At 40.7% G+C, this 15,617-nt stretch overlaps 1 protein-coding gene across 1 annotated transcript in view; it reads right to left on the bottom strand.

Moving 5' to 3' along the window:
• Positions 1-3,302: 3,302 nt before the first annotated feature.
• immt (inner membrane protein, mitochondrial (mitofilin)) overlaps positions 3,303-15,617 on the bottom strand; it is a 27,797-nt gene continuing 15,482 nt past the window's right edge. Inside the window, exons 8-14 of the mRNA XM_023417822.2 lie at positions 12,230-12,333; positions 9,295-9,430; positions 8,647-8,776; positions 8,214-8,437; positions 5,364-5,495; positions 5,025-5,154; positions 3,303-4,469 (exon numbers count right to left, since the gene is read on the bottom strand). Of these exons, the coding sequence (XP_023273590.1) occupies positions 3,862-4,469; positions 5,025-5,154; positions 5,364-5,495; positions 8,214-8,437; positions 8,647-8,776; positions 9,295-9,430; positions 12,230-12,333 (1,464 nt within the window). The 3' untranslated portion in view covers positions 3,303-3,861. The remainder of the gene's footprint in view (positions 4,470-5,024; positions 5,155-5,363; positions 5,496-8,213; positions 8,438-8,646; positions 8,777-9,294; positions 9,431-12,229; positions 12,334-15,617) is intronic.

Here is a 15,617-nt window from a genome sequence, read left to right as displayed (position 1 = left end):
TCTCTCTGACATGCTAAAAGCATGGACTCTTTGTGAGAGAAGGGTCTTTTGTCTCTGTTTCCTATCAATTTGATAGTTTGATGGTGGGAAGAGTAACAGAGTGTCAATTGTGGGTCCGTAACTCTATGTCCTTACAATGAATCTTTAATGGCTTGTGAATGATGCTAGGCCAGGTATGTACGCTACATTGTTGTAGTAAATTTTTTACTAAAATATGCTATGCGTTATAAATTTACTGAATGTTAAATTGATATAATCCAATGAAATAGCTATATTCACAACTGAGGTTAGATTTGTATGTGAACCAAGCCTTTACTGAAGAAGGATTCTTATAGAATGGAACCTTGAGGGAATTAAGTTTTAGAAAATGGTCTGAAGGGCCCTGGGAGCAATGGTGTTGAAGTAGCAGCCGTAGTGAGGCACAGGTTGAGGATAGATATAGGAGCCTTATGTTGAAGATAGATAGGGGACTTTGAAGATAGATAGGGGACTTTGAGGATAGATAGTGATGGTGTTACAGTCTGCTCTGTCCCTCTCCTGCGCTGCTGCTCAGCCACACCCCTCATCAACTGCTTTCACCTGCTGCTCTCACCTGCTCACCATCTCCAATCAAGCCAGTAGATATGCAGCTTCACTCCACTCACACTTTGCCAGATTGTCTTCACTCTCGTGCCTGACTCTCCTGCACTTGTTCCCGGACTGCTTACCTGGTATCGACCCGACTTGCCTCTGACCTTCGCCTCACGTCTCAGCCCCTTTTGAGCTTTAACAGGCTGCGCGCACTCCCGCGGACGGAAATCACAATGGCAGGCAGTCACTTTTTGGCACGACACCTGTGAAAACCCATACTCAACATCCGGCAGTAACAATAATAATAATAAAAAAAACAACAACAAAAAAACTGAGAAACAAACTAATACAATTTAAATAATAACGGACTAAGCGGTTTTCATTAGTAGTGCATTCTTCAAAATGCATCCTTATGATAAGGTTTGTTTGGACCCGGGAGAATTTAATTTTACTATAAAAACTTACATTAAATTCTCTCAATGGAAAAAAAACACGAACCTGTCTTAGACCACCTAACTCGCAGGCTATTACACACAGCAATAGTCCGTCGTAGCTGTACCTGTTGTGGAGTAGCTGTGGTCATAGCTGTGGGTTAAGGTGTGTGGCGATTTCCACTGGCCCCCACCAAGTGACATCCAGGTGACAAACAGCTGCCTGAGGTCACTCTCCATTAAGATCTATTAATCGTTTGTAAATCTTGGACACTGTACAACAATATCTACAGCTGTACAGGCAGCATCCAATACAACGTGTGTGTTGATGGTGTGATTTTGTTTTCCTGTTTACAAATACCTCCAATGTTGCAATAATTTTTTACATGCTTCCATCTCTGGCACCGATTACATCAGGTCGACCAGCTATTGCCATGAAAGCTGCTTCATTTCTCTGTAGCTGTTGAATAAAAGAAATCGTATTAATTGTCCTATGATGTTGGGTCAGAGCGCATTCATTGTTTGGTGGATATATCAGCTTTTCTCTGCTGCCAATGTAGCAAGTAGTGGGAGATCCCTTCCAGGCCACCATGGGGTTTAGTCACGCCCACTTCCTGGTTTTAATTGTTTGGGGATTGTTTTACCTCGATGCTGCTGCTGCTCTCTCTCTCTCCTCTCTCTCTCTCTCTTTGCTGCCTGGTGAGGCTGTTGTGTGCTGTGTCTGCTCTGTTTGTTTTGTTGGTTTAGTTATTGTGTTTTGGTTAATTGTCTGTTTAGTTGTTTCATTGTTTGCACACTGTTATTGGTTTGTTTATTTCTTCCAAGAATTTGTACCCGTCTTGAGTTCTAATACCTGTTCTTTTTTTGTTTCTGTACGAGTGCTGTAGGTGCGTGGCCGGCGCGACGGTGGAGGGTTTGGTGGTAGAGTTCCTCACCTGTGCTTCCTCACAGCTGCTAATCCTACAGCTTTTTTTTTTGTTTGTGTTCCTGTTATTCATTTATATATGGGACAAATTAAAACTTGAGACACTTTTTTTTTCCTATAGTTTTTTATCAACTTTAATTAATTGTTGATTTTATATATTGACCTTTTTAAATAAATTTGTAATCTTGGGGGAAATCCTTGTCTCAATCCATCTTTTGTCATCTGTATCTTTTAAGGCATCTGTCGACTAACTGGTCTTACTGAGGTATTAAACGGGGTCAGTGGTACCTAAATTTTCAGTTAAATCCGGGCCTTGCCACGGCCCGGCCACACCAAGTAACGCAGCGTTGGCAGACACTTAATTTCCGCACTGATTGGGTTTCAGTTGGAAGGAGATGTGATTTAAGCCCCCACAAACTCCACAACGATCATTATTCCCTCGTGATTGAGTCAGTATCATTTAAGTAATTCAGCATAAGTAAGGTTTCCAAAACACTGCGACGTGAAATGACAGCGGCCCTTTTACGATTCTTTGTGATTTGGTCTTAGTGAGTTAGGAGTCCTCTCGACTACTTCTAACTTCTCCCAGACTTAGGACCTACTTTTAGCTTGCAGTGACTTTATGAATAGCTTAGTGAAAAAAAGAAAATAGGAGTCCTAAAGTTAGGACTAACAGACCATCAGACCGACAGACGTTTCTTCTAAATTGGCAAGTTACGAGCTACTTTTAGCTCTGGTTCATAAGTAAACAAAGGTTGGCAGCAAGCTCCCATCTCTTCCCTGCTGTCTGTTATCCATACAGCGTAGGTAAATGTGAAAATGCTTTATTCAGTGTTTTTAATGGTTATAATCACCAGGTCTGTTTGATTTCCTGAACCTATGACACTAGGAATCCAACAAACCAGTTTACAGTAATGGTGGTGAAGACAACTCCCGTGATCCCTCTATTTCACAATGTCACCCAACACTGTCTGTTGTTGAGTGAGAGACCCCTAGAGGCAGAAGTTACCAGTCTAGAACAAAAGTGAGTTCAGCATCAAACTTAATTCCTTTACTCACCAACAGCTGTCTCCAGAAGTGGAAAGAATCACCAATATTAACTCGTTTCTATCATGTCTTTTCATCTACTGAAGTTAGCATGGTAACGAGCTAGCCCCGACCTGTCTCCTCACTGTAGCCTTCAGTCTGTCCTAACGTACAAGACGTTGCTGATCAGAGGATGTATTGTATTTTTTTTTTTTCTTTCTCTCACACACACACACACACACACACACACACACACACACACACACACACACCCTTAGTGAGTAAACAGCTGTTAATGTTAACCGTAGCTATGTAGCAATAGAAAAAAAAAAAAAAAACATACGTATAGCTCCTTTAAATATTCAACATTTATTCTGTGGTGTCAGTATTTACAGAAGTGACATTGTTGAAGTGATACTGGAGACTCATTACTGATGTTCTGTCACTAACTCAAACTGATCAACCATTAAATATAACAATAGCACAACTGTGAGGGAAGAATTTAACAGAATAATTGTTCATGATTTATTGTAACATGCAGAACTAACAAAAATAAAATGCAGCATGAAACATTTTAAAAATCAATGTTAGGATTTTTTTTCCCATAACACAAAAAAATAAGAAATTATCCAGAAATAAATACCTGGACCAAACCTTTGGGCCTGAATGACGAGACTAGATTGAGAGGGTGCATCAATTATTGTACAAATAATCATCCACAGTGACTTAGTGCTGTAAAAGAAATAAACTTCTGCGGTATCTTCAGTCACCTTAAAGGGACACAAATTCTGAGTAACTGACATTGCAGCTGCTGTCCTTGACCCGACCACCTTTCAAGCCTGCAGCTACTACCTGATCCTCAACTGGCAGGCTGCTCCTTTAAGGATTGCCAGGTTAAGTGAGAGCAGCCTATGGAGCCTGGGTGGTTCCTAACCCCACAGCATTTGCATAAGCAGACAACAAACTGATGACCTGCCTGGTCTCTAGTGTGAGTCTGGCTTCATTCAGCCAGTCCTCCACCACTCTCCTAGCCTCTCCTCTCAGCTGGTTCACCAGTTTAGCTGCTAGTTCCAGATCCCCGTGCTCTAAGCAGTAACTAGCGTATGACAGAAGCTTGAAGGGGTCTAAGTCCTCACTGCTCAGCTGGGTTGGCGGGGATTCCTGCTGAGCCTCAAACAGGAGAGCAGCTTGAAGGTAGGACAGGAAGTACTGGTACAAGGAGTTATGAGACTCATCGATGAGGGCGACACGGCGAGCCAGCAATCGAAGGGAGTTGAAGCGGGCACGGAGGGAGGCCTCGCTGTACACGCCACGCTGGAGTGATTCTTCTGGAAGAGCTGATGCCAGAGCCAAGGCAAAGTCACTGTTGTGGCAGCTGTCTCGCACAACCTGAGCAGCGCCCTCTAGAGGCACCGTGGGCGACTCGGCATCTGCGGTCTTCAGGGTGTAGTTGAGAGCCTCGACAGAGAGCCACAACTGGTGAGCCTTACGGGCCTCCTCCTCTGCCACCACATGGCCTGCATTTAAAAGACAGGGAGGGGTTCATATCAGGAGGTCCAGAGCTTTACAGACTTTCAAGAGATCAAAATGACCACCCCACCACCGAACATTACTTATGCTGTGTATTACTTTGTTGTGTAAACATTTATCCAGATTATGTAGACCAGGATATTTCCCTTGTATTCCTCTAACCCAGTGGTCTCTGACCTTTTCTACTCTTAGAGCTCCTCATGTTTTTTATCACTGGTTACATTTATTCACATATTGTATCAAAACACTCAAACTGATCTCCAAAACAAATCTTATCAATAAGATCATTTAACGGGTCATCAAATATCAATATCCAAACACATCTGAAACTCACACAAGACAAAAATCTGAGTCATGATTCAATCAGACCTGAACACACAGACATGAAAACACCACTGCAAATAAACTTAAATCTGATTAGAGATCAGAGAAAGAAGCAGCTCCTCAGTCGGTGATTAAACCACAACACAGTATATAAACTGCAGGGACAAAGCATGATGTCACCAGATGACAGACTATGTGTGTGTAAGTGTGTATCTTACTGTCAATGGCCTCCTCCATCCCCTTCAGTCTTGCATAGGCCGTGTTCATATCCAGAGTGAAGTTGTCCAGCTGTTCCTGGCTCAGCTGACGGTAGCAGGTCTCCTGCTCCAGCATCTTACTGCTCAGCACCTGAACACAACACACAGCAGAGCAGTGAGAGAGGGCTGCAGATGGACAGGCTGTCAGTCACACAGACAGGTGGGTGATATTCACCTGTCTAGGTGACTCAGACATGATATAAAATGAAGCCATTTACTATTAACTTGCAGTAAACTGAACAGATTGTAATACATCTGTGTGTTGTGATGTGTGTAGAAATGAGGACAGTGTTTGGCGACCTGCTCTGCCTCAGCTTTTAGCTCCTGCTCCTGGACTTTGAGGACATCTTGGACATGGTCTGTGTGAGCAGCCGCCTGACGCCGAAGCTGAGTTCTCATCTCTGCCTCCATCACATCCCTTAACTCAGACAGCTGCGTGCGTGCGTGCACACACACACACACACACACACACACACACACACACACACACGTTAATGAAAACTAGCAAAGTAACACAAACTAGATGTATGTGAAAAAACAATTTTGTTCATTGAAATGAAAATGAAGGTTTAGGAAAAAAATTGGGTGGATGTGAAATGTTTTATTTTTTAGCTGTGCCAATTTCACTCCAGCTGTTGGTGCCATCGTACAAACAAGCGCCACCACTTGCTCTGTGATGACTGCAAGAGTTGATGGTGAATGGGATGCGAGTACCCTCCACCTCTCCCACTGAGTGCAATACAAATTCAGGAGCAGGTGTTACTGGGCAAAAATGGGCAAAGCTGATTCTGATAGGCTAATTAAACTCATTAATTCTTTTTAACTCAGGTATGAGAGCAACTCTAAGGTAAATCAACAAAGTGCATTTGTGTTTACTTGTGTTTACTTGTGTGTTTGTGTTGATGTGTGTTTCTTTGCGTTTGTACATGTCTTTCTATAACTGTGAGCACAATTTTGGTTAAAAACCATTATTGTCATTTTGGCCAGGTCAGTGTCAGGATAAGTCTCTGCTACATGAATGAAACTGAAAATAACATCCTTTGTACAGATTGAAACGCGAGGAGTGAAGTAAACATATACATAACACATTCAAAATTTCTCCAAGAATTTTTGTTAATAATTCTTTCGCCTTTTTACGGTCTCTAACTTGTCCTTCATACTTTGTACTACAAAAACCGTTCAACTATCAAAACATTCGGCTTTTTCTTTAGATTATAAGATGTATTCAACTTTTAATATTATTTATAATTTTTTGAAATATTAAGCTTTTTGCTTTCTTTTGCCATTCAAATGAATGGAGACCATGTTCAAATCCTTGAAAACTTCAGCCTCTTTGAATTTTAACTACTTCAGCATACTTTCAGCTACAGACTTCATTCAACCTTTAAACTCTTAACAACCCTTTCAGCAGTTTACCTTGTTGATATCTTCAACAGTTTTTGATTTATCCCAGCTTTAGTTTTATGCTTTTTTTGAGTTTATAATGGGTGTGTATTGCATAGAATGTTCGAGGCTAGTGGATGACATCATTGCTAGTGTGGGAGAAGCTCTAGAACGCCCTCAGAAAAAAATTCTGTTTAACTCGTCCTCATAGCCACATATCTTCACACATCATGGCTTCCTAAGTTGTAGAAAAACTTGTCTTGTTTCATAGAATGTGTCTACCTTAGCCTTAAAGAATTTGAACATGAGCCTAAAAGTGATGGGAGTACCCTCCACCTCTCCCATTGACTGCAATACAAGTTCAGGATCTAATTTCCAGAGAAATGCAAAATTTATATTTTTTGTAACTTGCTCCTGTGTCCAAATTTTTGGCTCTAGAAACACCAAAGCCAGATATGCAGTGCATGAAGGTCTTGTGCTGGACATGGTCCGCTCTTCTGATAGGAGTTACCGCTTTTTCACAAATAGACACAGGTGTTTGAACCAGCCTGTTAAGACACTCTTTGATCTCTGAGATGTTTACGAACACACATACAACTTTTATCTGGGGAGAAATGGGCAAAGTTGATTCTTATTGGCTAATTAGACTCATTATCTGTTACTGTTATTACTCAAGTATGAGAGCATCTATTAGGCAAGTCAACACTGTGTATGTGTGTTCATGTATTTCTATGATTATCAAGACAAATTTGTTAAGAACCCATTTTTGTACACATATATGTATACACATATATTGAAAGACACACAAACCATCTCCACCTTTGGATATTCATTATTATGAAAAGATCATCCTTTTGACATAACATTTTTCAAAGCACTGTACTTCATTTATTATGAGCTACTTTTTAAACCATTTTAGCATTGTGGTGAAGTGATCTTTTCAATAGGACTTGTAGCTTTTCCTCCGATATCCCATTTTAGGACACAAGTTTAATCCTAAAAGCTGTTGGCTGTCTAGGGAGACAGAGGGGATTGTGCGTACGTGTTTCCCTCCTCTCCCTGGTGGCCACATTCGCCAGTGGCAAACAGTGTCTCAGCAGGTACTACCCAGAACACACGGACAGAAACAAACAAGCATCTCAACGAATTGGATAAACCTTCAAAATAAAAGTCTAAACATGGTAAGAGGGAATTATTGGCTCTGTTGTACAAAACCTTGTGCAATTTATACTGCCAAACACAGAAGCACAGACACTTTCAAAATAACAGTCTCAAAAAGGTAAGAGGTAAGGTAGGTAATAAAAGTTTGATCTTAGAAGCTATCGTCTATATGGGGATATAGTGGTATAGCTTTATTGCAGATAAACTTCTGTTAGGTCATGTACATGTGTGCATACATGTCTTGCTATGGTTGTGGGGACAAATTTGGGTTTGAAATCATTAGTGTGAGGTTACTTTGGCCAGTTGCAACAGCTTCAACAGGCTTTTTGAGGGACACCTTCAGTGACTGAGGTCAGTGTCAGGATAAGTCTCTACGACATGATGAAACTGAAAGTAACATCCTTTGTATAGATTGAAACGTGATGAGTGAAGTACATGCACCAAGCAGCAGGCACACTCAAAATTTGTCTGGGAATTTTTGAGTTATTACTTATTGTTGCTTTCAAGTTACACTGCTTGTATTACAGTGACAAACTGGAGACTGGTTGCACCTCTACACATTTGCTAACATGTGACACCCAGCACCAGCCTATGTTCCCTCCATACCTTCCTCTCCTGCTCCAAACGGGCCTCCTCCTTGATGTGTTGCAGGGCTGTGTCAACAGCTTTCTCCTGGGCTCTCTGGTCCTCCAGCTTCTGCTGCTCCAGAGCTGCATCGATGTGGATCTGCTCCCTGACCCTCTGCTCAGCCAGCTCTCGATTCAGCTGGTCGATGCGGCGGTGAGCGTGAGCAATCAGGGCGTTCAGGTCGTCTGCCGACAGTTTACCAGCTGATGCACACAGACACACACACACATACACAAGGTTCTATTGCAAACATGTCTCCTCTGTACCTGGACTGTTCAGAACACGTTCCAACATGGATTCAATATAGACATGATAATATATCTATTCGGGATGGTTCTTCCTCTGTGTGTGTGTGTGTGTGTGTGTGTGTGTGTGTGTGTGTGTGTGTGTGTTTGTGTGTGTGTGTTCTTACTGAGGCCCTTCCAGTTGGCCTGGATCTCTGGAGTTAGGCTGCTCACTTCCCTCTGGAACTGTTGTTTGGCTTCATTTACCAGTTCACTGTACTGGGAGACAATCTTAGCTTCTGACTCTGCAGACTGCACCTACACACACAAACACACATTTTGACATGCAGTGTGAAACAGTGGCAGTTGTCTTGTTGGTCACTAATTTCAGAGACCATGAGTCTTGGGATCACTGAGTTCAGGAAACCAGCATTTCTGTTCAAATTTATTCTTGCTGTTAAATCTAAATCAGATACAAGGAATGTCTAATCCTTTATTTTCAGATGTGCAGGCGGCGTGGCTCCAAGGACGGACATCAGTCTGTCAGTCACCACTTTGGTCAATGTTGGTAGATCTCAACCCCAGACTCCAGTCACTGTAGAGATCTCTGGACTTTTCGCCTAGCATCATCATTAGGTCAACATTTTCCTGAAATATCTGCAGAACTAATGACACCTCTAATCAATACTAGCCATGTTATGCTAACAGTACCACGGCTGTAGACACTTGTTACAACAAATGTCATCTTTACTTTTTTCTTGGCTACAGCCTGTAACTTCCCGAAGTCTCAACTGGTTGTGGAGTGGTCCCAGTCAAGAACAGAATGATGTCCTCACCTTAGTGACCACTTTATCCAAGTCCACCACCATGTTGTGGAGATTCTCCTCTGCTGCTAAAACTAGTGGGCGAACAGCAGAGACCTTCAGACCTTTAGACTTGTCGATCACTGTCTTCAGACTATCCAAGGCTTCGCTATAAGGGGGGTGACATTGGGGAGGAAGAGGACAATCAGCTCAATCGACAATATACTCAAACACCATACTAAACACTAGTTACATACATGGTAGAAGTTCAGACTTAACTTGTGCATCTGGTCTGATATGGACTATATAGTAAGGCTGTCAAAATAATCGATACTCAGATACTAATGGATACTAAAAATTAGTATCGGATTAGATACTCATTTGCAACAGTATCGATACCAACAGTGCCTTGGCCTCCTCAAGTTGACACAACTTCATACAGCACCACTGCAGACAGGCAGGCACACAGCCCCTCCACTCACTTGCAGCTGAACACATGAATGCTAATGGATGTTCACAACACTGAGCTGGTGTTGCCAGCATAAAAATAAATTAACATGGCAAGTGCTGCACCTGAAGGGCCTTCACAACCTGTTTTAGTTGAAAATGAAAAAAAGCAAAAGTGCCGTTTGAAATTATTATTTTACCTGGCCGGCAGCACACGTTAATGTGAGCCATTTAACTATTAGCAATTAGCCAATAGCCACATTAGATGTCTTCTAAGTTATCATTAAGCTAGCGGCTAATAATAATACGACTAACGTAAATGTCGGAGCTAGGCACTTAACTCTATCAGTCCTGCCCGTCTGTAACATGAATAGACAGTGTTAATTTAACCGAAGAGTGTTATTTTTCTCTTAAAGTCCCAGATTGAAGCTGAGAAAAGTCAACCAGCAACTAGACAAACAGCGGCAGCCTACCCTACCAACTCTATTTCATCAGCAATGAAAATATGGTGCCAAGTGTATATATACACACACTGTGTGCACAATTATTAGGCAAGTGAGTATTTTGACCATATCATCATTTTTATGCATATTTTCCAACTCCAAGATTTATAAACTTGAATGCTTATTGGATTTAAGCATATCAGGTGATGTGTATTTGTGTAATGAGGGAGGGTGTGGCCTTAAGAGATCAACACCCTATATCAAGGTGTGCATAATTATTAGGCAGGGTATTTTACTCTGACAAAATGGGCTGAATAAGAGATTTAACTGACTCTGAAAGGTCAAAAATTGTAAAAAGCCTTTCAGAGGGATGCCGCACTTTTGAAATTGATATTGGGGCGTGATCACCGAATCATCAAACGTTTTGTTGCAAATAGTCAGGTGTCCAGAAGTACAAGGTGTTCAGTGCTCAGAGACAGTCTCTGTAAAGGTAAAGAAGGCTGAAATCCAACCACCATTAAACAAGACACATAAGTTGAGACGTCAAGACTGGGCCAAGAAATATCTGAAGGCAGATTTTTCAAAGGTTTTATGGACTGATGAGATGAGTGTGACTCTTGACGGACCAGATGAATGGGCCAGTAACAGGCACAGAACTCCGCTTCGAATCAGGCACCAGAAAGGTGGAGGTGGGGTACTAGTATGGGCTGGTATTATTAAGGATGAGCTAGTTGGACCTTTTCGGGTTGAAGATGGACTTAAAAATCAACTTCCAAACCTTATGCCAGTTTTTAAAAGACACTTTCTTCAAGCTGTGGTATGGGAAAAAGTCTGCATCTTTCAAGAAGGCCATGATTTTTATGCAGGACAATGCTCCATCGCATGCATCCAAATACTCCACTGCGTGGCTAGCCAGCAAAGGCCTTAAAAATGAAAGAATAATGACATGGCCCCCTTCCTCACCTGACCTAAACCCTACCCTAACTTGCGGGCCCTTGTTAAAACAGGAGATTTACAGTGAGGGAACACAATACACCTCTCTGAAGAGCGTCTGGAAGGCTGTGGTTGCTGCTTCACAAAAAATTGATCTTCAACGGATCAAGAAACTGACAGACTCCATGGATGGAAGGCTTTTATGACTGTTATTGAAAAGAAGGGTGGCTATATTGGTCACTGAATTCTTTTTTGGAAATGTCTGAAATGTTTATTTGTAAATTTTGAGTTGTTTGTTTGTTATTCTCATTTTAACCCATTCATACCAGATGCTGCGCAGCGCAACATTGCCCCTCTCGTCGGTTGCTGCGTAGCGCAGCATTGAGTCTCCTGCTGGCTGCTGCGTAGCGCAGCAGTGTTGATTCCTTGTCATTTTCATGATATATTTAAACATATTTTACATATTTATATGCTGCATGTGTCATGAAAATGACGAGTAATCAACACTGCTGCGCTACGCAAGGGGCAATGTTGCGCTGCCGGCATCCGGTATTAATGGGTTAACAGATGAAAATAAACAAGTGAGATGGGAAAATTTTTGTTTTTCATTTAGTTGCATAATAATTGTGCACACTAATAGCTGCCCAATAATTGTGCACAAATGGATATTCTCCTAAGAAAGCCAAAAACTCATTTTTTGAGGTTTATTAGGGTTATTAACATTTTGGATTGACCGAGAGCGCTGTATTTGTTCAACAATAAAATTAATCCTAAAAAATACAACATGCTTAATAATTGTGCACACAGTGTATATACCTTACAGTAAGGTTACGTTTTTTTTTTGTTTTTTTTTATTGTGTGTATTGTTCTAATCTTTATTTAAATTTATTTATTTATTTTTTTTTGTCATTTTTTTCCCCGTGGTATTGAAAATGGTATTGAGTATTTTCCTGGGTACTGGTATTGAGTTTCAAATTCTAGTATCGTGACAACCCTACTATATAGACAAACTCCTCTGTCACCACTTATGGTAAGGTTAACATTAACAGCTGTTTAGTGTTTGTGTGCGTGTGTGTGTGTGTGTGTGTGTGTGTGTGTGTGTGTGTGTGTGTGTGTGTGTGTGTGTGTGTGTGTATCTCTCTTACCTGGCTTTCAACAGAGCAGCTCCAGCATCATTCACAGCAGAGGTTCTATCTGTGAGAGCAGCTTCTAGATCCTTCCACTGGTCCGATTTCTCCTGAGGTGGAACCTGGATTTAAGAGGAACTGTAATCAGTCTACTGTAAAACAGGTTAAATTTTTTAAACTTCCCCGTCCACACACTCCAGTAACAAAGAGACACAAACAGAAACTGTACAGAAACCAAAGCCATCACAGTCTCAACAGAAGAGTTCCTGTCACTGTTCACATCTCTACCGACCTTTGTCCATTTTACCAAAACAATCAAAAATGACAAATCATCTCTGATCATGATTAAAGTCTAAACCAACTACAGTTGTGCCTACATTTATACTTTTCAAAAGCTACAACTGTTTCTTTAGCAGCAACATTTTCTGCTAACTTGTCTTAACAAGGCCTCATTCTGCCACTGGATATAAAACAGCTGATTATACATGCCTCTAATTTAGACTTAAGGTGAGAGAAATTTCATCAACTGTGGATAAAGGAAAAGTTAGAAAACCATATCCTATGAAAACCAGATCCCATCAAGATGAGATCTTTTCAAAGCTAGATCCTATTAAATACATAATTATCAACAGTCTAGAACTAGAGACCATCTTGTGATGGGAACACAGCTACTGCCATGCCTGTCAGCATGGTGAGGTTTTGACCTATGAGCACTCAGTAGTTATTACTACATTATTACCTGCATATTCAGTACTGTCGAGGCATTCAAGCAAGCATTATTATTAGCGCCACGGGTGCTCAGCTCCGAGGCATCGCTTAATATTCCTCATACTTATTATCCTTCCACCAAATTTTGGCGCGTAACTCGTCCCGCAGCTTTGAGAAAACCCCGGTAATATATACATCAAAACGTGCGTCTTGATCCCGAAAGAGGTGCTACAACTTTTGGTGTTAAAATTCCAATTTTTCCCAAAGTTATTCCCAAAATACTGGGAATAATAATGCATTAGGAATGCATTGGAATTTTTTTTAAAAACCCACAAAATTTCATCTTTTTTCTACAAAATTTCACCTTTTTTCTGAGTCACCTAGCTCTCTCATACCTGCACGTAGAAATGTGATTCAAACTATAAAACGGAGGAAAACAACTGCTTTTACATAATATGTAAACTTTTCAAACTATGAGCACTCAAAGGAGGAGTGGAAAACAATTTTTCTTCAAAGTTAGAGTGACAGCGTCAGTATGCTAGAGTGCGTGAAGCAGTAAAAAATAACCTTTATTTTTATTTTTAAACTCGAGCTCACGGCCAAACCGTAAAAAGGAGACAAATAATTCTCTCAAAATGTAGACATAGGCGTTGGAATTCATAAAATGTAACTTTGATAGGCAGGGTCTGCACAAAATTTAAACGGGGGTGCCGAGTCCAGCAGCAATACCTGTCTCACTCTCATTGACAAAAGTTAGAGTGACAGCGTCAGTTGGCTAGAGTGCGTGAAGCAGTAAAAAATAACCTTTATTTTTATTTTTAAACTCGAGCTCATGGCCAAACCGTAAAAAAGAGACAAATAATTCTTTCTCAAAATGTAGACATAGGCGTTGGGATTCATAAAATGTAACTTTGATAGGCAGGGTCTGCACAAAATTTAAACGGGGGTGCCGAGTCCAGCAGCAATACCTGTCTCACTCTCATTGACAAAAGTTAGAGTGACAGCGTCAGTTGGCTAGAGTGCGTGAAGCAGTAAAAAATAACCTTTATTTTTATTTTTAAACCCGAGCTCACGGCCAAACCGCAAAAAAAGAGACAAATAATTCTTTCTCAAAATGTAGACATAGGCGTTGGGATTCATAAAATGTAACTTTGACAGGCAGGGTCTGCACAAAATTTAAACGGGGGTGCCGAGTACGGCAGCAATACCTGTCTCACTCTCATTGACACCTAATGTAATCGTCTTTTTTTTCTCCAAAAGAATCTCACTCTGTCTTCACACTGAGCTTACTCACTCATTTAAAGGAATATCTGAATAAAATAGAGACTGTAAGAAACGTCTGGCTTCAGTGTCTGGCACGGTGTTTTCGGTTTTTGAAAAGAAGTAACGGTTTTCTCAAAATTTGCAATTGTTTGAAGCCATGTAGAGGCCAAATTCTGGGCAGATTTTCACATTGCCATGGCAACGGCAGCTCCTGACCTGACCTCTGACAGCCAAGGGCTGCGTGATGTCATCGCTACAGTGACACAGAGAAGATTTTTTACCCTAACCCTATCCCGGCAGTAGCCCCCATGGCACTCAAAATTTCCCTGGAATTATCTAGTTATTATTATGATTTCAGCTATCTTCAAAAGTTTCTGATTTATCACAGTTTTAGTTTTATGCTTTTTTCTGACAATTTTTTAGTTTATAATGGGTGTGTATTGCACAAAATGTTCAGGGCTAAAGTGGATGACATCATTGCTAGAGTGGAAGAAGCTCTAAACCTTGTCTGAAAAATCTCTCTACCTTGTCCTCATGCCCACATATTTCAGTCTTTACACATCATTTCTTCCTAGGTTGTAGACACATTTGTCCTCTTTCACAGAAAGTGTCTGTCTAAGCACAGAGACTAACAGAATTTGAACAGTAACCCTCAAAGTGATGGAGTACCCTACAACTCTCCCATAGACTGCAATACAATCTCAGGAGCTGATTTCCCAAGAATAGCAGAACTGACCCTTTTTTGTAATTCACTCCTGTTACAACAATTTTGTCTCGTTTTCAGCCACATATTCTGTGCATGAAGGTCTTGTGCCGCTCACAATCTAATAATTGTTCTGATAGGAGTTACCATTTTTTCATAAAGATCAGTTGTTTGAGAGGCTTGTTGAGCCAAAATCTCACTCAGCTCTGTGTCAACTCTGTGTCTTCCAGCTCTAAACAGCTGTGCGATATGGCTTGTTTAAGAGACTTTTTGATCTGTGATGTTGACAAACACAGACAGACAGAAAGAAGAAAGAGAGAAAGAAAGAAAGAAAGAAAGCAACCTGTTTACAAGTTAGTATTAATAGAGAGAGATTACAGTTCAGACTGGACAACTTGAGATCCTCCTTTTACTTTCCTTCGGTTGTTAACTACTCCTGCGTACTTTGTGCTAAATAAACCGTTCACCAATCAAAAATGTTCAGCTTCTTCAGGAGACTTATGCTTACATTCATTCATTTTTTGCATTTTGCATTTTTTTCAATGTAAGTCAATTGAGACAATGTTCAAATCCTTCAAAACTTCAACACCTTTGAACTCCAACTACTTAAGCATACTTGCAGCTACAGACTTCATTCAAACTTTAAACTGTTCATGAGACTTTCAGCTATTAAGTGATTACTCAGCTTAATGACATCTTAAAGTTTTTTTTTTTTTTTTTTTTTTTTTTTTT

Source organism: Seriola lalandi, unplaced genomic scaffold, assembly GCF_002814215.2.
Source record: "Seriola lalandi dorsalis isolate HSWRI2012SDOR001 ecotype SW California unplaced genomic scaffold, Sedor1 jcf7180002054578, whole genome shotgun sequence".
NCBI classification, from domain to species: Eukaryota; Metazoa; Chordata; class Actinopteri; order Carangiformes; family Carangidae; genus Seriola; species Seriola lalandi.
The sequence above is the reverse complement of the archived record's forward strand: the minus strand, read 5'-3'. Positions and strand labels throughout refer to the sequence as shown.